Consider the following 27562-nt stretch of genomic DNA (forward strand, 5'->3'; position numbering starts at 1 on the left):
GTAGGTTGGGCTGTGAAGCCATCACCCTGTGAGCTGCATGGCTGAGTGGAGATTTGAACCCAGGTCTCCCTAGTCCCAAACTCTTAAGCACTGCACCCCACTGACTCTCGGATGAGACTCTTGGAAAGTGCATGCATGCGCATTTATTGAAAGTTTCAGTGCAATGTCTTGGTGTTTGTATTTAAAGTTGTGTACACATATATCAATGACATTAATATATTAATGGTAATTACAGTAGAAGAGTAAATTTTAGGAAATGCTAGATGGCGATAGGGTTAGTTTGGAATGCTGGGATTGAAAAATTGAACAATTTCCACATGAATCACAAGAAGATCTAAAATATAAATACAATATGCCAACAGAAACAACCCCCGAAAAAGCCCCATGTCATGTATGATGAAGTTGTTAGAAAATTTATTATGAGAAAGGGGTAAAAGTGTTAAAAGTTCATGCAACCATATTCTCGGGGTTCCTACTCTTTGTGTGGCTGAACCTTGTTGCAACAAATAAATATCAGGTCTCCTGACCACTGTTTTGCTCCTTTAACTTGCCTGGATTCTCCTTCTTTGCTGACCCCGGAGAACCGCGGGGTGTGGCCCCCTGGGGAGCTGGGCAGTGGAGGAAATCAGCACCCCAAGTTTTTTTCCTTCTCAGTGCTTTTCCACCTGAGCCTCTTACCTAAAAGCCTGACACCCCACAATGAGACAGGATCGTGTCCCTGCCCTCAGCAAACAAAATAGCTCCCCCCCCCAGATACTGAGGTGCCCTGAGGGCTGTGCGGGGACCCCAGTCATTGAAATGAAAAGGGGAGAGGCTCAGGAAAGTTTCAGGGAGCAGGCGGGGAGGGGGCAGCACAGGCTCCAGAAGCTCCTTCTCGCTAATTGCTCCATGCCACTCCCCCCCAATTACGCCTGCCTCCCACCCCCATGGCTCCTTCACAAGTGTGGGGAAGCTGTGACCCCTCTGCCCCCATCAAAGTTCCTTTAAGACCCCAAGTTGCATGGGGCAGACTCACCTGCAGTGGAACAAAATGCAGCTGCCCTGGCCGAGTGGAGCCAGGCTGGGGGGCACCGTGGGGACCCCAGAAATGTGCCCCTAGAAGAAATGTGCCCCCTCTGTCTGAGGCAGCCCTCCTTCTGAAGCACCAAGAGAGTAAACGGACAGTTCTCTGAATGGAGAGGAGCAGAAAGCGGAGTCCCCTCAAGATCAGTATTGGGACCTGCGGCTTTTCAACTTGTTCATAAATGATCTAGAGTTAGGAGGGAGCAAAGTTTGCTGATGGCAGTAAATTGTCCAGGGTTGTTCAAAGAAAGAGAGATTGCAAGGAGCTCGAAAAGGACTTCTCCAAATGGGGTGAATGGGCAGAAAATACAGTTCATTGTCAATGAGCTTAAAGTGATGTATGTTGGGACAAAAAATACCTCTTAATGTCATATACAGGCTCATGGGGTCTGAAATGGATCTCTCTGTGTGCTTTAGGAGACCAGGGGAGAGGGGAGCTGGTCGCAGCAGGAGGGGGAGTCTCCCTGGCTGCTTCAGCTGATGGCCTCCTCTGATGGTCTCCTGCCCCCCCACTTCTCCTCCCTCTGAGTCTGAACAGCTCTCTGCCCCAGCCTCTTCCTGCTCACCAAACACTGTTTCCTCCTCAGCTTGCAACACCTCCCCTCCCATTCTGCTCCCTTTTCTCCCTCTTTCTGCTCATCGCCATCCCACCACCAGTCCCTGGGCTCTGAGCCTTCTTCCCTTTTGTGTTCCCCAGCTGGTGCCTCCCCCCCTGCACCCCTCCAGTCCATGACAACAGCAGAACAACAAAAGTAAAATCAGTATGATAGTAATATGCACTGTGGGCCTCTGGTAGGAAAACTCCCTAGCAGCATGACTGAATAAAAACTTCCGGGACTATGGAAAAGTACTATCTTCCCCAAACCCCCCAAAAAGCAGGAGCTCTGGGGTTGCCCATGGGGTTCATGAGTGAAGCTGGGCCCATCAGGAGACTTCCCTGGTCCCTGCAGCCCCTCCGTTCCCCTCTTGCAATTAGGCTTGGGGGGAAATCTCCCATTAAATTACAGCATTTCAAGTTTTTTCCAGAATGCTTAGGAGGCAGGGATGAAGTTCTGGTGAAGAAGCAGTGCTTGGAGATCATGGGGTGGGGGTGGGGGTGACAGAGTTTGGTGCAAAAACCATCTTGCATGCTTGAGTAGAGCAACTCCAGGGCAGCAGGACTTCTTCAGTAATAGTTTACTGAGATTTCAAAGCATACACTTCTCACTGGGTCCCCAGTGAGGCACAAAACGTAGCTCCTGAGAGCAAATCCATTTTCAGCAGTAAAAAAAATAGAGCACACAGGATATCTAAGTCAGGCACACAAACCGGCAGAAGGGAGCAAGGGAGGAAAGAGGCTGGAAGGACACAGGGCAATGGAGGTGTGTCTTTCGCTTCCTGTCGTCTGGGAGGGAAGTCAGCAACTCGAAATCTGCAGGGGCTTCACGAAGAAAAGCTTTCTTCTTTTTTCAAAAAAATTATTCATTTTATAACACAAATAAAGAACACAAACAGAAAAACAAACAATGGAAACATTATTCTCTTATCCTTATTTTTCTAAACATTGTTAGGTGGGCTTCCGCAAGTCCCACCTATCTGATTTTCATTTTCATTTCACCTTTAGCAGTTTACATATATCATAGTTTCTAACCATCTTTTTTTTATCACACTTAAATTAACTTCACATTTTATCGCTTACAAATAATATTATTTTAAAATACACTATCTTCTACTTCTAACCCTACAGCCTATATGCACTACCAGAACTATTCTGAGATTTAAATATTAACATATTTTTTCAAATATTCCTTAAGCTTCTTCCAATCTTCTTCCACCATCTCTTCTCTCTCGTCTTGGAGTCTCCCAGTCAGTTCGGCAAGTTCCATATAGTCCATCATCTTCATCTGCCATTCTTCAATAGTTGATAAATCTTGTTTCGTCTGATTCCTTTTCCCACAATTTCTCCCAATCCACCATCATGATATTGTGCCCCACATCCCTGGCCCATTCAGTCATTACAGATTTCACTTGTTCATCTCTCATATGCCATTCCAGCAATAAATTATACATTTTAGATAGGTATTTTGTTTTTGTATCTAATAATTCCATTTCTAGTTTGGATTTCTCTGTTTGAAAACCAATTTTCTTATCCATTTTAAACATTTCATTTATCTGGATGTACTGGAACCAATCATCTAATTTATCTTTCAACGGATCATAAGATTTTAATCTAAATTGGTCCCCTACTTCCATCAAACTATCATTATACTTCAACCATGTATCTTTCATATTCAGGCTTTTATGGGTCTTAGCTTCCAATGGTGATATCCATCTGGGTGTTTTCCTTTCAAACAAATCCCTGAATCTTATCCAAACATCATCCAGAGATTTTCTAATTATATGATTTTTAAATCCTTTGTGAGCTTTTAGCTTGTCATACCATAAATATGCATGCCAACCAAATACATTATCAAAACCTTCCAAATCCAAAACATCCGTATCTTCCAATAAAAACCATTGTTTCAGCCAGCAAAAGGCTGCAGCTTCAAAGTAAATCCTTAAACCCCCTCTCTCTTTTACATCTGTTAATAATTTAAACTTAATTCTGGGTTTTCCCCCCTGCCAGATAAATTTAGATAATATATTTTGCCATTCCTTAAAACAATTCAACTTATCAATGATAGAGAGTACTTGGAACAAAAATAACACCTTAGGCGATACATTCATCTTTATCGCAGAAATTCAGCCCAACAAAGATAGTTTCAACCTTGTACAAATATCCAAATCTCTTTTGATATTTTTCTATCTTTTCATAGTTGTCTTTGTACAAATGCATTTTTTGCAGTCATATTTGCACCCAGATATTTCACCTTTGTCACAAACTTCAGCCCTGTGGGTTCCTCTAAATTAAGTTTTTCATGTATCATTATTTCCCCCCCCCCTAAAACTTTGGTTTTATTCTTATTCAATTTGAAACCTGCAACTTGTCTGAACTGTTGAATTATCTTCAGTGCTTTGATTGCACTGATCTCAGGGTCCTGTAAAATCATCAGCAAAGACTTTTAACTTATATTGTTCAGTTCCCACTACTATGCCTTTAACTTCCTCATCATTCCTTATCATATTCAGCAGCACCTCTAGGACAGAAATAGAAAGCAGGGGGGAAAGTGGGCACCCTTGCCTGGTTCCCTTCTCAATCCTAATTTCTTCTGAGACCACATTGTTAATTATAATTTTTGCTTTCTGCTCCAAGTAAATTGCATTAATACCACTTAATTTTTTTTTACCGATCCCCATATTACACAAGTTCTGTTTCATAAAACTCCAAGAAACATTATCAAAGGCTTTCTCTGCATCAATAAACATAAACATTGCTTTAGGATTCTTTTTTGCCTCTAATCTTTCCAGCACATTCCTAATATTATCTTTCATATGCCTCTCAGATAAAAAACCTGACTGATCTTTATGTATGTGCTTCAAAATCTTCAATCTTGTAGCCAAAATATTTGCAAAGATTTTATAATCCACATTCAACAAGGAAATTGGTCGCTGATTCCTTACTTGAGCTCTATCTGTATCTGCTTTGGGTATCAGAGTGATGAAGGCCTCTTTCCAGGACTCCGGTGCTTTGTCCCCCTTTAATATTTTGTTACAAACATCCATCAATGGTTGTATCAGCCAATCCTTAAATATTTTATAATACTTGGAAGTTAAAGCATCAGGTCCCAGTGCTTTGCCTATTTTCATTTGGGCAATTGCCCCTTCAACTTCTTGTCTTGTAACCAGTTCATTTAGGCGGCTTGTTTTGTCCGCTGGAATTTTCTGCAATCCATTTTTGTCCAAAAACTGTTCCATTTTATCCATTTTTCCTTTTTGTAAAGCTGCTTATAGTACTTTTGAAAACATTTTCTAATCTCTGTTGGGTTCTCAATATTCTTACCATCCTCCATAATATTAATTATTGTACTGTCCTTCTGTCCCCAAGCCAATAATTTTCTGCATTTAGTTGCCGATGCAAAAGTCTTTTGTTTCATCAATATAATTTTCCATTCAATTTCTTGGTTTACTATTTGTGAAGACTAAGATTGTAATGCTTTAATTTCGAGGGATTCCCACCATCTGACGAAGAGGAAGAAGAAGAGGAAAGTGTCTATTGGGGAACACGAGGAACTGTGGGTTTGAGGGAGGACTGGAGGACGGTTTTTGAAGATACGGATGAGGAGGAGGGTAGTTTTCCAGGCTTCACTCCCGCCACTCCGGAGAAGTGTAAATTGGGGGTGGTCGATTCTCCCAAGGGGGAGGGGGCCTTTGAGGAGGGGGTGGATGTCAGGGAATTTGGAGGCTGCGAAAGAGCTGAGGGGGAAGCAGAGAGGCAAGTACAGAGCCCACACCGGTAATTAGCAGTTTCTCTTCCACGTCAGAGGAGGAAGCTGGGAGGGGGGAGCCGGTACTGGGAACCAGCCACTCACAAAGCAGAGGAAGCAAGAGGCCTGGACTCAGGAAATGGGCTTGCTGGGAGAGGCGTAGAAAAAGTCAGACGGTTCATCTGACTTCGAGAGATGAAGTGTGTTTTGAATTCTTGTAACTGCTTTGAAGCTTAGCAATAAATCTCTTGTACAGAGATGGCTGTGTGCCCGGAGCATTATCTCAGCTAGCTCGTCAGCACAACCCCTACATTAGCCATATATAATCCAAACGTAAAAGGTACACACAATACAGTCCTGTTGATGTTGGAAGAATTGACCGCTAATGCCTCACAGTCTTGCAGCTTCGTTTAATCACAGGAAGCTTTTTGTCCGATGTGTCGCAGCTCCAACCCCCTCGTTCTCGGAGCTCAAAAACAGAACTTTCCAGGGAGGGGGGAGCCCACTTTTGACACCTGCCAGATTCCATGTCCTCAAAATGCTCGATTTGAGTTTTTCCCGGGGGTCTGCTGTGCTGGAGCAGTTTCCCCTGCCTTTGATATACTGAGGTCTCCTCCGATAAAGAGATCTCCAACTGTGATGGCGAGCGATCAACCAGTAGCCCTTCATGAAGCAAAGCTTTCTGCCGGCTGCTTTGAGGCAAATGTGCATCCCAGAAACACACACTGTGATTCGTGGTGTATTGCCATATCCATTGTTTTCCAGTTTATCACAATGTAGTCTAGAAACTGGTATAGGATGAGATCAATATATGCCCAGCCCTAATCCTCACTCACCACCAGAAATAGATTCACCCTCTCCCCCTCACTATCAAAGGGTACCTTACATCTAAAATTATACTCATTATTGTGGGACATTACCTTCATTATTTCATTACTATACAGTTTTACATATAAACACCAGAACAAATACATGACACGCTTTGAAGATGGATTTTCTGCTGAGTTCATTGCTGTGAAGAAGAGTAAACTCTGAAAGGAACATGTTTCTCACTCCATACATTTAAATGGGTTCTCCACTCTGAGAAGAAGAAGAAGAGTTTGGATTTGATATCCCGCTTTATCACTACCCGAAGGAGTCTCAAAGTGGCTAACATTCTCCTTTCCCTTCCTCTGTGAGGTGAGTGGTGCTGAGACAATTCAAAGAAGTGTGACTGGCCCAAGGTCACCCAGCAGCTGCATGTGGAGGAGCGGAGACACAAACACGTTTCCCCAGATTATGAACTACTCTTAACCACTACACCACACTGGCTCTTAGATGTTCCTTAAACACTCCATTATAACTAAAGCACTTTCTGCAATCTTTCCCTTTAAACAGCTTCTACTCTTTGAGGGTTGATGGGTTTGTAGGGTGTCAACTGTTAAAGTTCTTCCTGTCCATGAGTCTGTAGATGTAGGATTCCACTAGGACTGAACCTCTACCTACTTTCCTGACATTTATATGGTTTGTCTTTTGTGTGAGTTTGTTGACATAAATCAAGGCTTCCACTCTGACTGAAGCTCCTTCCACAGTCCATACATTTAAACAGTTTCTGCCCTGTGTGTCTGCTGATGTGTTCTAAGATTTCCATTCTGACTGAAGCTCTTTCCACACTCCATACATTTAAATCATTTCTTACTGATGTGAGTCTGTTGATGTACTCTCAGGTTTCCACTATAACTGAAGCTCTTTCCACACTCCATACATTTAAATGGCTTCTCTCCTGTGTGAGTCTGTTGATGTTGTCCAAGGCCTGCATCGTAACTAAAGCTCTTTCCACACTCCATACATCTAAATGATTTCTCACCTGTGTGAGTTTGATGGTGTAAAATTAGGTGCGCCTTTTGACTAAAGCTCTTTCCACACTCCATGCATTTAAATGGTTTCTCTCCTGTGTGAGTCCGTTGATGTTGTCTAAGGCCTGCATCGTAACGAAAGCTCTTTCCACACACCATGCATTTAAATGGTTTCTCCCGTGTGAGTCAGTTGATGTTGTCTAAGGTATGCACTCTGACTGAAGTTCTTTCCACACTCGATACATTTATATGGTTTCTGCCCTGTATGAGTCCGTTGATGTCTTCTAAGGTGTCCAATCTGAATGAAGCTCTTTCCACACTCCATACATTTAAATGGTTTATCCCCTGTGTGAGTTCGTTGATGTGTTCTAAGGTTTCCACTATCACTAAAACTCTTTCCACACTCCATGCATTTAAATGGTTTCTCCCCTGTGTGAGTCAGTTGATGTTGTCTAAGGCTTGAATTGATACTGAAGCTCCTTCCACACTCCATACATTTAAATGGTTTCTCTCCTGTGTGAGTCCGTTGATGTTTTCTAAGGCCTGCATCGTAACTAAAGCTCTTTCCACACTCCATACATCTAAATGATTTCTCACCTGTGTGAGTTTGATGGTGTATAATTAGGTGCACATTTTGACTAAAGCTCTTTCCACACTCCATGCATTTAAATGGTTTCTCTCCTGTGTGAGTCCGTTGATGTTGTCTAATGCCTGCATTGTAACTAAAGCTCTTTCCACACACCATGCATTTAAATGGTTTCTCCCCTGTGTGAGTCCGTTGATGTGATCTAAGCTCTCCACTCTGACTGAAGCTGTTTCCACACTCCATACATTCATATGGTTTCTCCCCTGTATGAGTCCGTTGATGCATTCTAAGGTTTCCAATCTGAATGAAGCTCTTTCCACACTCCATACATCTAAATGGTTTCTCACCTGTGTGAGTTTGATGGTGTAAAATTAGGTGCGCATTTTGACTAAAGCTCTTTCCACACTCCATGCATTTAAATGGTTTCTCCCCTGTGTGAATCCGTTGATGTTGTCTAAGGTTTGAATTGATACTGAAGCTCTTTCCACACTCCATACATTTAAATGGTTTCTCTCCTGTGTGAATATGTTCATGTTTTCTAAGGGTTCCACTATCACTAAAGCTCTTTCCACACTCCATGCATTTAAACGGTTTCTCCCCTGTATGTGTACGTTGATGTAGTCTAAGGTTTCCAATCTGACTGAAGCTCTTCCCACACTCCATACATTCATATGGTTTCTCCCCTGTGTGAGTCCGTTGATGTGATCTAAGGGTTGCATTGGAACTGAAGCTCTTCCCACACTCCATACATTCATATGGTTTCTCCCCTGTGTGAGTCCGTTGATGTGATCTAAGGCCTGCATAGTAACTGAAGCTCTTCCCACACTCCATACATTCATATGGTTTCTCCCCTGTGTGAGTCCGTTGATGTGATCTAAGGCTTGTATTGGAACTGAAGCTCTTTCCACACTCCACACATTTATAAGGTTTCTCCCCTGTGTGAGTCCGTGCATGTAACTTAAGGTGTGCCATCTGACTGAAGTTCTTCCCACAGTCCATACATTCATATGGTTTCTCCCCTGTGTGAGTCCGTTGATGTGATCTAAGGGTTGCATTGGAACTGAAGCTCTTTCCACACTCCACACATTTAAATGGTTTCTCCCCTGTGTGAGTCCGTTGATGTATTCTAAGTGTATCTCTTCGTCGGAAACTCATCCCACACTCCGTACATTCATATGGTTTCTCCCCTGTGTGAGTCCGTTGGTGTAATTTAAGTTGTCCACTCTCACTGAAGCTCTTCCCACACTCCCTGCATTTGAATCCTTTCTTACCCATGGGAGTCTGCTGATGTGTTCTAGGTTTTTCACTATCAGTGAAACTCTTTCCACACTTCAAATCCTTAAAAGGTTTCTCTCCTGTGAGTTTGTTGATGTGAGCTATGTGTGCTCATTCAGTGAAGCATATCCCACATTTCGCACATTTCAATGTCTATTCCTAATGAAATGAAAGGTTCCCCGTCCCCTGGAATTTTGACATTCTTCTGTATCACCTTCTTCAGAGTGGGCAGAGAGGAAGTCCTTTTTGGATTTCAAGGAAAAGAACAAAGAGAAAAGAACAAATCAATCACCATTTGCCCCTTCTCTTATTTCAACATCTCCAACATTCCCCCGCTTCCTACCCATGTCCCCAATTTTTAGGAAATAATAATAATAGTAATAATTTATTATTTATACCCTGCCTGTCAGGGAACTGACATCAGAGCGAGAGGTGGAGGCAAGGCTCCAAAGCGATGCAGGAGAGGACCAGCAGGGGGGAAAGGAATTCAGCGTAACACCAGTAGAGAAGGGAGGGAGATGGAGGATTCGGAGAGAGGTCTCCAAGACTCTTCACCCGGGACTAGTGGAGAGAGCACGGGCACGCCTCTGCCTACTCCTTCCTTGCGCAGAAGAGTCCTGCGCAGGGAGAGTAGGCAGAGACTTGGCGTCAAACAGCTTCTATGCTGGAAGAGGTTCAAGAAATGCCCACTGACGGATTCTGCAAGCGACTGAACGGCCACAGAGTGAGGGCTGTCAGCCAAGGCATGGTTAGCCAGGCAATCTAGCCAAAAGTGACGGCAACTTACGCACAAGTAACCCCTTATAACCATTACATTGCCCATCTGGCTGGGCTTCCACAGCCACTCTGGGCAGCTTCCAGAAAAACATTAAAATACTGTAATACATCAAACATTAAAAGCCTCCCTAAACAGGGCTGCCTTCAGATGTCTTCTAAAAGTCTGGTAGTTGTTTATCTCTTTGACATCTGGTGGGAGGGCGTTCCACAGGGAGGGTGCCACTACTGAGAAGGCCCTCTCCCTGGTTCCCTGTAACTTGGCTTCTCACAGTGAGGGAACCGCCAGAAGGCCCTCGGTACTGGACATCAGTGCCCAGGTAGAATGATGGGGGTGGAAATGCTCTTTCAGAGTCAGTGTGGTGTAGTGGTTAAGAGCGGTAGTCTTGTAATCTGGGGATCATCGACCAGTGTGACCAAGGCAGTTTCAGTCCCATGATGAGGCCTGAATCCCGACTGGAAGGGATCCAAATGGTCCGCTCCTTCCAGGCGTGCCTGAAGTTGTTCAGCAACCACTCGCTCAATCACCTTGCCCAAGAATGGAAGATTTGAGACTGGGTGATAGTTGGGCATCGTAGCAGCATCTAAAAATGGTTTTTTAAGAAGCGGTTTAATAACCACCTCTTTCAGTGGGTCTGGGAAGGCTCCCTCATGGAGGGAAGCATTCACCACCCACGAAGCCCATCGCCCAACCCTTCCCGGCTAGCTTTTATAAGCCAGGATGGACAAGGATCCAGGAGACAGGTGGTTGGCTTCACTCGTCCAAGCAGCCTGTCCACATCCTCGGAGGTAACAGATTGGAATTGATCCCACACAACTTGACTAGACAGACCCTAGCACTCTCCCGCCCCGGCCCTGATGCCATGGTGGAGTCTACCTCTTCTCGAAGCTGAGCGACTTTATCTGCAAAAAACTTTGCAAAATCATTGCAGGAGATCATGTGGCCCGTACTGAGCCCTTATGGAGCAGGTGGTTCCACTAAATTGCAAACCACCTGAAAAAGTGTCCTGCTGCTGTTTTCTGCAGCTGCAATAGAGGTGGTGAAGAAAGTAGTCTTCGCCGTTGCTACCGCCACTTGGTAGGCTCAACATTCAGCTCTAACCCGTGTTCAGTCAGCTACAGAATGGGTCATCCGCCACCGGTGCTCTAGCCATCGCAACAATTGTTCCATTGCCCTCAGATCCCTGGAAAACCACGGGGCTGTCCGGGCTCCATGCAGTCGGAGAGGGCGCTTCGGAGCCAAACAGACTTCCGGGTTAGCGCCAACGACTAATAGCGGATTCCCTCTGAGCTCCGGAGGGTTCAGCTCCACGGGATCGGGTCCTGCCGCTGCGGCAAAGCGGGGACCCTTGAGAATCTCAGGTGGGTGAAGCCTGTGAGCGTGGGGACTCAGCGGGCACCATTCACACCCCAGAACTGAGAAAGAGCCTTTTTAAAGGCTTTGGAACGGGACGGAGTGAGCGGTGCGGTGCTGAGAGTCGACTGCTTCTTCCGTGGAGTGAAGCCACGCAGCTGTTGTCGTAGAGCGCTGACTTTTTCCTGAGCAATTGGACTTTAAAGCAGCTACCCGTGAGTAGGTTTACTGAATTAATTGGAGGAATAAATTGAATAAATTCGGCACCGAAAAGGGAAGGTATAAACAGGAAGTCTGCCTTCCCTGCTTGTAGATTGATCAAAGCAAAGAGACTGTAAAGCGGAAACCTTGAAAGACGTTTTGCAAAGATTTAAAATCCAACACCAAAAAGTGGTTTCCCCTCCAGTTTGCAGGAGCAGAGGGGGAAAGATTTGAACTTTTTAACCTGCATGAAAAGGGGGAAAGAAAGTTATATCCGCTGCCTCAAAAACCTGGGAACGGACTGCCTTTAGATAGGGAAAGCCGATCAGTGGGAAGCCTGCCCCAAACTAGAGTAAAAGTTAAAGACTTTCAAACCAGCTGTGCGAGAGAGATACAGTGTTTCTGGACTTCTGATTTTAAAGTAACTTTCTTTTGACTTTAAAATAACTTTCAGGGACATTGAAACTGTGGCTTTTAAGTGATTGGAGGGACTTATAAGGTTCTAAAGAGTTGTGAACTGAAGCTGTCCCCCTAGAGGAACATTGACATTGTTGCAACAATAACTAAGCCACTGGAAAATTCCTCTCCAAAACAAATCTTTCAGGCGTGGTATTGACCTTGGACTCTCATGAGAGTGTTATGGCAAATGAGAAACGAAAGTTAGAGCTGGCACTAGGTCTGGCAAACAATACTGGGCTGATACTACATATCAGCGAAGGGCCTCAACATCTGGAGCATCAGGCACATCAGGAGCTGCTGCTTCGCAAACTAAATCAAAAGTTATGTCGTCTGAAGATGTATCGGCTCAGGCACTTGGTAAAATTAATGAATCTTTGGAAAATTTAGCAAAACAAGTAGCAGAGACAAACAAACAAGTGGCTGAGACAAATAAACAGGTGGCTGAGGCTTCAGCAAAAATTGATTTGAACATTACAAGTATTAATGACTTGGGAAAGAAGGTGAATTCTAATACACAGTCTATCAAAAAATTAATTGAGGAATCGGCCACGACCCGAAAAGTAGCTGAGGAAGCAAAAGAAATTGCAACTGCCGCCCAGGAGAAGATACTACCAGCATATAAGAAACTGGAGGACCACGACCTGACACTGTCTATGATCAAACTACAAGGGAAGGAGAGGAATTTGAGAATTAGAGCGGTACCTGAAAGTGAGAAGGATAACTTGGCGGACTTTCTTACAAAGGAATTTACAGACTTTTGGCAACAGGACTTGGGGAAGGAAGAATTTAAGATAGTGAGTGCATTTAGAATTGGAAAATGACAGAGAAAGAACAAGGCAAGAGACTGTTTGATTACTTTTCGAACAAAAGAAAGAGACAAAATTTTAAATTTGCACTACCAAAGAACCTTGGAAATTGAAGATTCATTTGTGGAGATCTTCAAGGACATTCCGAAACATATTCTGGACATAAGGACCAACTACAGAGATCTAGTCGTCCTACTGAGGAGAAATAGAATACCCTTCAGGTGGGAATTTCCCCAAGGCCTATCTTTCAAATATAAAGAAAGGAAAATAAGAATAAGGACAGTGAATGATAAATACAAGTTTTTGAAAGATCACGAAGAAGACCTACAGAAAGAAGCGGAATCCTGAGAAGACCCAAGAACACTGGAAAAAGGAATACTAGACATAGCAAACTTATCATTTGGCCTCCTTGGTCCAGGGTAAGAGACACCACCGACAGAACAAGAACAGCTATTCGGAGCAGTTGGAGGTAAAGCGAAGTAACCCCACCATGGTCTTAATTCCCCTCGGAAGAGAAAAAGTGTGTTCCATATATTAAAAAAAGGATGCCTTCCATAGTTCCAGTTACAGATAGGTAGCCGTGTTGGTCTGCCATAGTCAAAACAAAAAAATCCTTCCAGTAGCACCTTAAAGACCAACTGAGTTAGTTCTAGGTATAAGCTTTTGTGTGCATGCACACTTCTTCAGATACACTGAAACAGAAGTCACCAGACCCTTCTATATAGTGAGAAGGTGGGGAGGGGTATTACTCAAAAGGGTGGTGGGAATGGGTGATTGGCAGATAGCTGTGATGAGCCTGTTGACGACTCTTAACGACTGCAATAGGTCTTACAGGAAAAAGCAAGGGGTGAGAAGGTGAAAAATGGCTTTGTCATGTATAATGAGATAAGAATCCAATGTCTTTGTTCAGACCAGGTCTTTCCATGGTTTTAAGTTTGGTAATAAGTTGCAATTCAGCAGCTCCTCTTTCCAGTCTATTTCTGAAATTCCTTTGTAATAGAACAGCTACTTTGAGATCTTGTATAGAATGTCCTGGGAGATTGAAGTGTTCTCCTACTGGTTTCTCTGTCTTGTGATTCCTGATGTCCGATTTATGTCCATTTATTCTTTGGCGTAAGGTCTGGCCTGTTTGTCCAATATAGAGAGCTGAAGGACACTGTTGGCATTTGATGGCATACACAATGTTAGACGATGAGCAATTAAATAGTCCCGAGATGGTATGTGTGATGTTGTTGGGGCCAGTAAAGGTGTTGTCCGGGTGTATGTGGCAGCAAAGTTGGCATCTGGGTTTATTGCAGGCTCTGGTGCCAGTGTCCGTGTTAAGTCTGGTTGTAGTATTATTGTGGGTATCTGCCAATCACCCATTCCCACCACCCTTCTGAGTAATACCCCTCCCCACCTTCTCACTATATAGAAGGGTCTGGTGACTTCTGTTTCAGTGTATCTGAAGAAGTGTGCATGCACACGAAAGCTTATACCTAGAACTAACTCAGTTGGTCTTTAAGGTGCTACTGGAAGGAATTTTTTGTTTTTAAAAAAGGAACAATTGGACTTGATTTGCCTGCAAGAAACACATGTAATGAGGCTACATAGGAAATTACTTATTAACAAGAGATTGGGACAAGAGTTTATTTCATCTGACAAAGTTAAAAAAAGAGGAGTGGTGATATATGCAAAGGAGAGACTTTTACCGAAATTAATCTTCAAAGATGAGCAAGGAAGATATTTGGCAATTGAAATTCAATTGCAAGGAGAGAAATTTTTGATAGTAGGAATTTACGCACCGAACGAGGGGAAATCTGAATTTTTTAAGAAGTTGCATGAGACCCTACTGGACCATCTAGACTACAATTTGATTTTGATGGGGGACATGAATGGAGTAGTATCTACAAACATGGACAAGGCACAAAGACAGGTAGTCACCAAAGATGGTAGACTACCAAAAACATTTTTTGAAATGACTGACAATATGGAATTGGTGGACATTTGGAGAATAAGGAACCCTCTGGGAAGAGAGGAAACCTTCTTTTCTGAAACCAAGATAACATGGACTAGAATTGACCAAATATGGGTAACTAGAGGAATGGCACCAAAGATAAAAAAAGTGAAAATCTGCCCCAAAACTTGCTCCGACCATAATGCTGTAAGGATGGAAATGAAGCGAATAGCAACTGGCTCTTCAGATGGAGGATGAATGACACCTTATTTAGAGATGAAGAAGTTTACAAAAAGGCCCAAAAAACCTTGAGAGACTATTTTGAAATAAATATGAATACTGAAGTCGAAAAAAGAGTAATCTAGGACGCAAGTAAAGCCGTTATGAGAGGGTTTCTGATACAACAGAATGCAATAAAGGAGAGAAGTCAAAATGAGAGGAAAGATAAAATTTTGGAGAAAATAAAAGAAGGGGAGAAGAAATTGAGAGTAAAACCAAAGTCCCAGGAGATCTTGAGAGAAATAAAATTAGATCAAACACAATATATGGAATTGATGAATCAAGAAATAGAATGGAAAATTAAACAAATGAGACAAAAGACATTTGAATCAGCGAATAAATGTGGGAAACTGTTGGCTTGGCAAATGAGAAAAAGACAAAAACTAAACACTATTACAAACTTAGAAGTGGAAGGAAAAAACATACATAACCCAACTGAGATTAGAAATTGCTTCCAGAAGTATTTTAAACAATTATACTCACAAGGGCCACAGAAAGAAATGGACATAGAACGATTTTTAAAGACAAATGGATTACAAAAAATCTCTCAAGAAAGTAAATTGATGTTGAACTATAAAATATCAGAACAGGAAGTAGAAGGTGCCATCCAAAATATGCAATTGGGCAAGTCTCCAGGACCGGATGGGCTGACTTCCAGGTACTACAAATCTTTGAAGGAGTGCTTATTACAGCCTTTGAAGGAAGTCTGCAATGAAATTTTGGAAGGGAAAAGGGTGCCAGAGTCGTGGAAAGAGGCATATATCACACTTATACCGAAAACAGAGACTGAAAAGACTCAGCTTAAGAACTACCGCCCCATATCGTTACTAAATGTGGATTACAAAATTTTTGCTGACATTTTGGCCAAAAGATTGAAAAAAGTATTGGTGGAAGAGATTCATAAAGACCAAGCGGGCTTTCTCCCGGGAAGACATTTGTCTGACAATTTGAGGAATATAATTGATATCTTGGAAAAATTAGAAGTGAATATAAATACTAAAGCCGTTTTGATATTCGTGGATGCGGAGAAAGCTTTTGACAACATCTCTTGGAGTTTTATGAAAAAGAATCTACAGGGGATGGGGGTAGGACAAGGTTTTGAAAATGGTATAGGTGCAATATATTCTGAACAGAAAGCTAAATTAATGTGGTTACGGAAGAATTTAAGATAGAAAAAGGGACACGGCAGGGGTGCCCAATTTCCCCATGGCTTTTTATATCGGTCCTGCAGGTCCTGCTGAACATGATTAGAAGGGACCGGTTGGTTAAAGGTATATAGGTCGGAGTTAAACAGTACAAACTGAGAGCATTTGCAATGATTTGGTTTTGATGTTACAGGAGCCAGAATCTAGTGCTAAAAGGGTTTTAGACTTAATTCAAGAATTTGGTCGTGGCAGGATTTAAATTGAACAAGTCAAAAACTAAGGTCTTAGAGAAAAATTTAACACCAATTGAAAAAGAAAGGTTTCAGAATGAGACAGGTTTGACTGTGGTTAAGAAAGTGAAATATTTGGGGATTAATATGACAGCAAAAAATGTGAACTTATTTAAAGATAATTATGAAAAATGTTGGATGGAAGTGAAAAAAGATTTAGAAATTTGGTCGAACTTGAAGCTTTCCTTGCTGGGTCAAATTGCAGCTATAAAAATGAATATACTGCCTAGAATGTTGTTTTTGTTTCAAACATTGCAAATTGTGGACAAGATGGACTGTTTCAAGAAGTGGCAGAAAGATATCTCTAGATTTGTCTGGCAGGGCAAGAAACCCAGAATAAAATTTAAGATATTAACTGACGCAAAGGAAAGGGGGGGATTTGCCCTGCCAGACTTTAAACTTTACTATGAATCAGCAGCATTTTGCTGGTTGAAAGAATGGCTGCTTCTTGAGAATACAGACATTTTGGATTTAGAAGGTTTTAACAATGTTTTTGGGTGGCACGCATATTTGTGGTACGACAAGGTTAAAGCACATAAAGCATTCAAAAATCATATTGTCAGGAAAGCATTGTTTAATGTTTGGATAAGATATGAAGACTTATTGGAAAACAAAACCCCAAGGTGGTTGTCGCCAATGGAAGCAAAGGCTTTGAAAAGACTCAATATGGAGGCCAAATGGCGGAAATATTGGGAAATATTGGAACAAGAAGGAGACAAATTGAAATTGCAGAGCTTTGAGAAATTAAAAGACAAAGTGTGAGACTGGCTTCATTATCATCAGATAATGGAGGCTTTTAAATTGGATAGGAAAATTGGCTTCCAGGTGGAAAAATCAAAATTGGAAACAGAATTGTTAGATCCTAAAATTAAGAATTTGTCATGGATGTATAACTTGCTGTTGAAATGGAATACTCAAGATGAAACGGTGAAGTCTGTTATGATTAAATGGGCACAAGATGTTGAACATAACATTATGTTTGCTGACTGGGAACAGTTGTGGACCACAGGTATGAAATTTATGGCATGTAATGCCTTAAGAGAGAATATTATGAAAATCATATATAGGTGGTACATGACCCCAGTCAAGCTTGCAAAAATTTATCATTTGCCCGATAATAAATGTTGGAAATGTAAAGAAACTGAAGGAACATTCTTTCACCTTTGGTGGACGGGCCCAAGGATTAAGGCTTTCTGGGAAATGATCTATAATGAATTGAAAAAGGTATTTAAGTATACCTTTCTGAAGAAACCAGAGGCCTTTCTCCTGGGTATGGTCGGCCAATTGGTACCAAAGAAGGACAGAACATTTTTTATGTATGCAACAACAGCAGCAAAAATACTCATTGCGAAGTACTGGAAGACACAAGATTTACCCACTCTGGAAGAATGGCAGATGAAGGTGATAGACTATATGGGACTAGCAGAAATGACTGGCAGAATCCGAGACCAGGGAAAAGAGTCGGCAGAAGAAGATTGGAAGAAATTTAAGGAATATCTACACTTCCAGGTTGGCGCCATCATTGAATGGCGGAGTTCCTCCGACTGGAGGAACGGGCTCCGTGAAAATTGGGTCTTCCCACCGCGGCGAAGGTGGGGACCCGCTAGAAACCCCAGGCGGAGGAGCCTGGGGACATGGGGTTCGGCGGAGCACCGAGAGCACCTCCCCTACTCGCCGGGAAACCCTTTTTTGGGGCTCTGGAGTGAAGTGGAGTGAGCAGCGTGGTGCAAACGAACCGACTGCTACTTTCACAGAGGGAAGCCGCATAGCCATCGACGGAGAGCGCCGGCTTTTTCCTGATGACATTTGGACTCTAAACAAGTACCCATGAGTAAAAACGGAGGATTGGATTAAGGAAAAAAATATTTTGAATTAGGTACAAAGCGGGAAGGTATAAAAAGGAAGTCTGCCTCCCCTTTTTTTGTAAACAGACTGAAGCAAAGATCGTATAAACTAATTAGCCTTGAATTTGATTCAAAGATTGAAATTTCCGGCACTTATGACCATTAAAACCCCCTTGACGGCAGGAGGAAAGGGGATAAAAGAACTTTGATTATCTAATCCTGCAGATAGAAAGTAAAGGAATAAATTTCCATTGCCCCCAACCTGGGGATGGGACGTCAGGACGGATTCTTTGAAGGAAACGGACTTGGACAGATAGAAACAAAAGAGAAACAAATAGACTTTAATGTCGCTTTCTGCTTGTGCCTGTTGCAAGGAAACAAAGTATTGGAAAATTGAAAGTTAATTCTCCTTTGTTTGATACATTTTAAAGATGGAGGTTAACAGAAGTTTTGCCCTTTAAAGGGAGTTTGTTAGTTTCTTTGTTGCAGTTCACAAAGAGACATAACAGCTGTGGAAATCAGCGTGAGACCAGATATCTGACCTTGACTAAAAGTGAGCAGGAAGGAAGTTTTTCTTGCTGCCCTTGTTAAAGTGGATGCTATGCTACAGCAGCTGCAGGAGGATATGAACTTGGTAGATGAGAAACTGGATGCCATGACTGCTGTAGCTAGAAAGTATGGATTGACAGGAGAAGAAGAGAGTGAAACCTTACAACAATTGACCCAGGAAACTGATTTAAAGCAAACCCAAGGGCAGTGGGAGATGGAAGAGATTGTAAATATACCTCAAAAGTTACAAAATGAGAGAACTAATGTCGTTGAATCCAAAGGGTGTCTGCAAACTTCTGGAGTTAAGGGGATTCTTAGCTCTAGTGGGACTGTGAAACAAGAGAATAAGCACTTTTGGAGCAACTACTGTTTGGATTACAAATTCAACAATGGGGAGTGGAACTGGGGGGAATGGAACAACCTGACAAATGAAAATGGAGACTATGACTGTATGGAACTTCCCAGAGATCCACTCCCCAAGGAGAAGGGGAAGAAAGTACGAAAGACTTCGACGAGGGACAAGAAAGCGTCGTATCACAACCAGGAGCAAGAAAATCTGCAGAGGTGGCATGGAAGTGACTTGACAGCCTCAGACATTAGAACACCGGACTGAAAATTAAGATTAAAGGGAAGAAAGGACGGACGCAGCCTGAAACCAAGGAAGAAAGGGACGATGGACAAAACTAGAAGAGAACTTCCTTTTATATATTTGGCTATTTCTGAGTAACATTTGTGAAATAATAGACTGTGGCGGAAAGGAAATAATTGGCTTTAGTAGAAAGATTTGAAGATAAGTATAAATATAATTTAAAGTCTAAATTTAAAGGTATATGGTTTATATGGTATAGGGACGCGGGTGGCGCTGTGGGTTAAAGCCTCAGCGCCTAGGGCTTGCCGATCAAAAGGTCGATGGTTCGAATCCCCGCGGCGGGGTGCGCTCCCGTTGCTCGGTCCCAGCGCCTGTCAACCTAGCAGTTCGAAAGCACCCCCAGGTGCAAGTAGATAAATAGGGACCGCTTACTGGCGGGAAGGTAAACGGCGTTCCGTGTGCTGCGCTGGCTCACCAGATGCAGCTTTGTCACGCTGGCCACGTGACCCGGAAGTGTCTCCGGACAGCGCTGGCCCCTGGCCTCTTAAGTGAGATGGGCGCACAACCCCAGAGTCTGTCAAGACTGGCCCTTACGGGCACGGGTACCTTTACCTTTACCTTTATAAATATAATTTAAAGTCTAAATTTAAAGGTATATGGTTTTGAAAGTAAAGATAAAGTTAAAGGTAATATTGATAAATTTGAAATAGATTGTTAAGATAAATTATTCTTTTTTTTATAAATATGGGAAGAATTTGCTGAAACAATGATTAAATTGGAATACAAAAAAGGGAGGTATGAGGACGTCTAAGACACAAGATAATGAAATGAAGTTATTTTGAATCTTGTATACTTTTCTCTCTTTTTCTTTTTTCTTTTGCCCTTTTTCTGTTTTTGTTTGTTTATGCTTTAAATGTTTTTGTATCTTGAAAATTTGAATAAATATTTTTTTTTTAAAAAGGACTATCTGCAGAAACATTGTAAAATTAATGAATGTTAGAATGATGTTGGACAGAAATTAAGTGGTTCCCAGCTGTAATGTTTAAGAGAATATGAAAAAAAAAGGTTGAGAAATAAGTTATAATTAATGGTGAGGATTTGCTGAGCTAATAACTTGAATTGGAATACAAAAAGGGGAGGTGTGAGGATGTCTGGGAAATAAGTTAAAAGAAAATAAGCAATTGAAATTTTATGTGTTTTTAATTCTTTTTAGTTTTGTATTTTTGTATTTTGTTATTTTTTGTTTCTGTACTATTTTTGAAATGCTAATAAATATTCTTTAAGGAAAAAAAAACAGTCAATAGCCCTGGTTAACTCCACATTAATAGCCCTGGTTAACTCCACATTCCAGCGGGCCCCAGGGAATCGGCTGAAAGGCCATCAACATGGGATAAAGCATCCCCAACCATTCTCTGGAAACCATTTGGATCCATTAAGTGGCAGGGGTGGACCATCTGAATCGGTCCCGCCTCCCTTCAGAGGGGAAGGGTCACGGAGAAGTCCAGTTGCACCAGGAAGTGATCTGACCATGGCACTTCTTTTGTTTTGCTTTTACCTAGTGTCAGGTCACCAACATCCATAGAGGTAAACACCAGGTCCAAGGCATGTCCGCGGCTATGGGTTGGGCCAGACTTATTCAGGGACAGCCCCATGGAGGCCATGCTTTCCACGAAGTCCCGAGCGGCCCCTTGTAAGGTCGTGTCGGCATGGATGTTAAAATCCCCTAGGACAACCAAACTAGGTGTCTCCAGGAGAACATCCGCCACGACCTGAAGCAGCTCAGGCAGGGAATCCTTGGTGCAGCGGGGAGGTCGGTACACCAAAAGCAATCCTGTACTGCCCCTATTGCCCAACTTCCAGAACATGCACTCAGAAAACTGGGTCTTCTCAATAGGACGCCTGGTGCAAACTAATGACTTCCTAAAAATCACTGTAAAACCCCCTCCCCGCCCACATGACCTGGGTTGCTGTGCGTAAGAGAAACCTGGTGGACAAGCAGCGGCAAGGACAGGCCCATCTGCTTCATCCAACCAAGCCTCTGTTACATATGCCAGGTCAAGTCCTCCATCCACGATCAAGTCACGGATCACAGTGGTTTTATGGATCATTGACCTGGCATTGCACAGCAGCACCTTCAGGTTGTGTGGATATCCCTTGTTGATTCCAGTATCCGTCCGCTGAAGACCAGACCCGGAGGCAGGGATAGTCCTCAAACAATGACTAAGCCCGCTTCCTCGGTAATGACGTGGTCTGGTCTTAGCGTATCTCCTCCTCCTACCCGTGATCACTGAGATTGGCTGCCCCAGTACACCCCCACCCACCCCCCGTGGAACCTGCCCCAGCCATTTTGTTTGATGGGACCCACTCCCAGGCAGCCCTGACCCCTCCCCTTAAAATCAGATTTAAACCTATACAAAAAACAAACTTTCAAAACAAACAAACAAACAAAAAAGAGAATGTTACAAACACACCATAATTAAATTAAATTAAATTTAATTAAACAAATTCCCACACCCAACTAAACACCCACCCCACCCCTCTTACGCACAGCAAATGAAAAAGCAATGTCATCAAATGATAGTAATGCAGCAGCAACCTTTCATAATCCTCACTCATCGTTAATAACGCAGCATGATCTTGGAATGCAGCCTTTTCTTTTCTTTTAATAATATTTATTGAACATTTTCAAATATAACAGAAAAAAGAAAAGAAATAAAACATCCATTTTATAACCTTATTTTCATTAGCATCTTGCCAGGACTTCCCCACCCCACCCCCTCTTGTATTCCAATTCCTTCAAATAGATTCAGCAAGTTCTTACCCCAAGTTTTAAACTTATGATAGTTAACCCAATGTTAAGAATGCTTTTCCATCCCCTAAAATCGACCCCGCTCCCTTCCACGAGTTCCCCTCTTAAATATGCAGAACAGATTAAAATAAAAGAAAATAGAACAAAGAATGAAGTATAATTTAACACCCTTTGGATTCCAAATTTCCCTCCCCCCTTTCCCAGTTGCGTTTCCCCAATGTCCATCAATGCCTGTTGTCATCCTGGAGATCCCACATCTAGGCCGAAATCCTTCACAAGTCTACTTTGTCGTCTTTTTAATATTCTTTGCCGTCTTTTTGATCATCTTTAGTTTCAAGCGTCCAATCTTGGAAAAGCTCTATCTCAAAAAGGTCCATTTTTTCCATCCAGATCTCTATATTTAAGAGTAAGAACTCCAATTTTGTTTCTTTAGACCTTTCAAATCTGGATGTCCCAAATGTTCCCACTTCCAGCTTTGTCCAATTCTTGTTGTTCATGTTGTTCTTATTATTCTCTCTCCTCACTTTCCTCTAGTTTCTTTTCCTGCTCTCCTGCAAAAATGTTCCAATTCCAAAAGCTTCTAAATCCCCTACAGAGGCTTTGTTATTCAGGAACAAAACTTTACGTCAAGTCCCTTCCATTCTTCAATAGATAAATCTATGGTCTCCTTTAGTGTAGAGACCTCTGTAGACAAAATAGTGTTCCATTTCTGCAGTTTCCCAGGAGATAAAAAGTCCAATTCAAATTCCATGCCAGCAATACTTGTAGTGTCCCACAGCCCCTCTAGAGGGATTATAGTAACTCAGTTTCCTTCCAGATCGCACCCAACAGTCAAAGTAACTTGTTATTCCTCGTTTTAAACAATTTATATCTAATTTGTAACAAATGTAACCGGCAAAGTCCTCATAACAAAGTTCTCTTTTTATTCTTCAGCTTTGACAGCTCCTTTGACAGCTGTCAAAGCCTCTGTTTCTCCTCTCCCGGCGCTCTCGAGGATCGCTCCCGGTTCCCGGGGGGGGGGGTTGCATTTTAGCTCACGTTCTACTTTTCTCCTCCAGCCCAGTCTTATAATTTTCCATCGTGAAATTAGTGACTTTATCAAAATAAGGTAGCACTCGATCTTAGTTGTTAAATCCTTTGCTTTAAATCCTCTACGACAGGGGGGAGACGGACTTCCTTTTTGCACCTCCCCCGCTCGGTCCGAATTTAAATTTTTTCCCCTTTTTAAGTCCAGTTTCCAATTACTCACGGGTTGTTCTTTTAATCCGAATTTTCAATGGAAGAAGTCAGCGCTCTCCGCCAAATGGCATGCGGCTTCGCTCGGTAGGGGAAGCGGAGGACTCATAGCACCACCCCCCCCCGGCACCCGCTCCGTAGCCTTTAAAAAGGCTCCTTCGCGGGTCATGCTTCTTTGCCTTCTGTACTAAATTTATCTGCTGAATGGATTTTTTGCTGCCTCTGAGTGTTTTTTCCTATTCTGCTAACTATATGTCGGACTTGGAGATCATTATGGAGGAGCAAGATCTGCGACCTAAAGCCCTCAACCGCCTTGGCCCTGTAGTCCTGAAGGAGCGTCTCCACCCCCATCCTTCACTCTGAACACTGAGGTCCTCCTCTGAGGTCCTCCTGCTGGTCCCCTCTCTGTGATAAGTGAGGGTACAGGGAAGCAGGCAGAGGGCCTTCTCGGTGGTGGTGCCCGCCCTGTGGATCGCCGTCCCTTCAGAGGTCAAGGAAATGAACAACTACCTGACATTTGGAAGACAGCTGAAGGCAGCCCTGTGTCAGGAGGTTTATAATGTTTGATGTTTTCCTGTCTTTTATATGTGCTGTAACCTGCCCAGAGTGGCTGCGGAAACCCAACCAGGTGGGCAGGGTATAAATACTACAATCATTCTTATCATATTGTGATCTTTGGAATTATTTTGGAATTTGTACTGCAATATTAGCTCAAGAAATGTTATGGGTGGACAAAATCACAGGGTTGCCGTAAACTATAATCCCACCCACGAATGCTCATTCACATACATTCTGTAAATTTGGGGAGATCACACACCTCACCTGTGCTAATACTGGCAGTCTTTGGCCTGCACAGGCACACCTGGTGTGTAGAGCCTCCAGCCACAGGCACCGTCTATCATGAAAATGGCTCCTTTGACTGGGAAGATTCATGCAGTCACTGTCATCGGATGATGATGATGGGTTGTATCTCAGCTTGTCAGTCACTCTGCCTACAAAGAATAAGAGGAACAGAAATGCTTTTGAGGTGCAACTTCCATATCAAGCCCTGAGAGCCATTCCATGGACTCTGCACCCCTGTTTCTGATGACAGGTGTACATTATCCTCATCCTCAAGAAAGGACAATTAAAGATGGAAGCCTGAGAGAGAGGAAAAGGCTTCTGGCTGCTTCCTGGGTGGGATTGTGGAAACCAAGAGCCGCTTCTGAGAAGGCCTCCCCCCTCCCCTCTTCCTCTGGGGATTTCCTCTCCTCTCCAGGGGACCAGTGGTTGGACTGGGCAGAATCACTGCGTCTGGACAGGGCAGGGGATTATGGGGTGGAAGGAGGATGGAGCTTGCAGGAAAGAAGGGTGGGGGGACAGGACCCCCACTTTCCAGGGATCCCTCTCTGGTCGCCTTGAAGGGGGGGCCGATTCCTGGGCGGGAGAGAGAAGCCAAGGCGGCCCCTCCGGAGAGTCCCCAAGGAAGCCACGATGGAGATGTCCCCCCCAAGGACTGGTCTCCCCCCCCTATTCTGAGTTTGCTTGCCCCCTCCTCCCCCCGCCCTTGCCCCTCCCATTCCGGAGTCTCCCCTGCACCCAGACGCCCCCTTGGCCCGGCTCACCCCTCGCCCTGCGCCCTGCGCCCCCCATCTCTCCGTCCCTAATGCCCCCCAAGATGAGCCGTGGAGGGACAGGGGGGTCTCTATCCAGGCGCCTCCCGCACCCCTTAACCCTTTCCTGGCCCGCAACTCCGCGCCCCAGGGATGCCTGCGAGGGGGAAAGGGGGCCGGGGAGTCCTCGTGGGTGGGCGCCCCACCTCCGCCCCTGCGAGGAAAGCCCCCTTGGCAGCACGCATGCAGGGATCCAGGCCCCACGGAAGGCGCTTGGGGGAGCTGGTGGGGTCTCTGGGTCCTCTTCTCCCCTCTCCTTCTCCCCCCCCCGACCCCTTTACCTCTTTGTCCTCGCTGCCGATCCTCCCTTCCTTTCCTGCAACATCCACGGGGGGGGATTTACCTGCCGCCCCTCCTCCCCTTTGAGAACGCGGGCGCCCCTAGAGCTACGGCGCAGAGAAGAAATCCGGAGTGGAAGCTCCACTTCCGGGAGAAGAAGGGAGGTTGGGGGGGCTCACACAGGGTCTCCGTAAAAGGCGGATCTACACGGATCCTCATGGATCCTCCACTTTTTTAAAAATAACTCCAACAAATGCAGTGTCAAATCACACCTAGAAGGCACGCCTACAAACTGGACTATAAAAAACGTGGATCCAACACTTTGCCACGCTGCAGCACCACAAAAACATGGATCCGAGGCACGGATCCTCATGAATTCATATGATTTTTATATGGAAACAAAATAAAAACACCATGCTACTGTAGACCACATCTTAGTCTGTAGGAGGAACCAAAAAAATCACGCATCCACTGTTTCGTGGTGCCGCAATGGCGCAAAAACATGGTTAAAAAACACGGATCCTCATGAATCCTACTGATTTTTGCAATAGATCAGCCCAAACTCACTGTCAAATTACACATCATGTCCAGGGGCACAGCATCCACCACAGAAATCACGGGTCCATGGCTTCCTGGCCATATCGTGGCCCAAAAACGTGGTTTTCAAGAACAGATCCTCATGGATCCTCACACTTTTTGCGTTGGGCAAACCCAAAGTCACTGTCAAATGACATATCATAGCCAGGGGCACAGCCTACACCACAGAACACTCGGATCCACTCCTGCCTGGCCATACCGTGGCCCAAAAACGTGGTTCCGAACCACAGATCCTAATGGATCCTCATGATTTTTGCACTAGATCAGCCCAAAGCCACCATCGGATCAAACATCATGACCAGGAGCACAGCATGCAACACAAAAATCACGGATCCACGACTTCCTGGCGAAACCGTGGCCCAAAAACGTGGTTCCGAACCAGGGATCCTCATGGATCTTCACACTTTTTGCACTAGATCAGCGCAAAGTCACTGTCAAATCACACATCATTTCCAGGGGCACAGCTTACACCACAAAAAACTCAGATCCACAGCTTCCTGGCCACTCCATGGCCCAAAAACAAGGTTTTCAAGCACGGATCCGCATGGATCGCACGCTTTTTGCATTGGGCTACCCCAAACTCACCGTCAAATCACACATCATTCCCAGGGGCACAGCTTTCACCACAAAAATCACGGATCCATGGCTTCCTGGACACTCCAGGGCCCAAAAACGTGGTTTTCAAGCACGGATCCTCATGGATCCTCACGCTTTTTGCACTATATCAGCCCAATGTCACCGTCAAATCACACATGATTTCCAGGGGCACAGCCTGCACCACAAAAATCACGAATCCACGGCTTCCTGGCCACTCCATGGCACCAGAACGTGGTTTTCAAGCACGGATCCTCATGGATCCTGTGATGGTTATGGGTGGGTTACTCGTGTGTAAACTACCTCCACTTCAGTTAGATCGTTTGCTCAACCATGTTTAGGGTTAGAGCTCGCCCTCCGTGACCTGTTAGTCAATTGCAGAATCCGTCAGTGGGCGTTTCTTGAATCTCTTCCAGCATAAAAGCTGTTTGACCCCAAGTCTCCGCCTGTGTTCCCTGCGCGGAACGCGTCAGCGCAGGTAAGGGGGCGGCAAGGGCGTGCCAGTGCTCTCTCTGCTGGTCTCGGTTGAAGGGTCTCGGAGCCCTGACACCGATTCCTCCATCTTCCTCTCCACTCTATTGGTGTCACACTGAATTCCTCCCCCCCCCCCGACTGGTTCCCTCTCCGGTATCGCTCTGGAGCCCTGCCTCCGCTTTTCTCTCTGATGTCAGTTCCCTGACAGATCCTTACACTTTTTGCATTGGGCCAACCCAAACTCACCGTCAAATCACACATGATGTCCGGAGGCACAGCCTGCACCACAAAAAACTCAGATCCACGGCTTCCTGGCCACTCAGTGGCCCAAAAACGTGGTTTTCAAGCACGGATCCTCATGGCTCCTCACACTTTTTGCGTTGGGCAAACCCAAAGTCACTGTCAAATCACACATCATAGCCAGGGGCACAGCCTACACCACAGAAAACTCAGATCCACTCCTGCCTGGCCATACTGTGGCCCAAAAACGTGGTTCCGAAGCACAGATCCTAATGGATCCTCATGATTTTTGCACTAGATCAGCTGAAAGTCACCATCAGATCAAACAGCATGGCCAGGAGCACAGCATGCAAC

The 27562-nt window shown here is 44.1% G+C and overlaps 3 protein-coding genes across 4 annotated transcripts in view; all 3 read right to left on the reverse strand.

The window, feature by feature from the left end:
* LOC309378580 (uncharacterized protein) overlaps positions 1–27562 on the reverse strand; it is a 163702-nt gene that overhangs the window by 105952 nt on the left and 30188 nt on the right. The window lies entirely within an intron of this gene.
* Positions 1–27562, reverse strand: part of LOC309378673 (uncharacterized protein) — an 89050-nt gene that overhangs the window by 19757 nt on the left and 41731 nt on the right. The gene's annotated exons all lie outside the window — the stretch shown is intronic.
* LOC309378640 (uncharacterized protein) overlaps positions 4540–27562 on the reverse strand; it is an 82846-nt gene continuing 59823 nt past the window's right edge. Inside the window, exon 2 of the mRNA XM_081927114.1 lies at positions 4540–9343. Within this exon, the coding sequence (XP_081783240.1) occupies positions 7404–9101 (1698 nt within the window). The 5' untranslated portion in view covers positions 9102–9343 and the 3' untranslated portion in view covers positions 4540–7403. The remainder of the gene's footprint in view (positions 9344–27562) is intronic.

The sequence above is a fragment of the Podarcis melisellensis genome, assembly GCF_964234715.1.
Source record: "Podarcis melisellensis genome assembly, chromosome: 10".
NCBI classification, from domain to species: Eukaryota; Metazoa; Chordata; class Lepidosauria; order Squamata; family Lacertidae; genus Podarcis; species Podarcis melisellensis.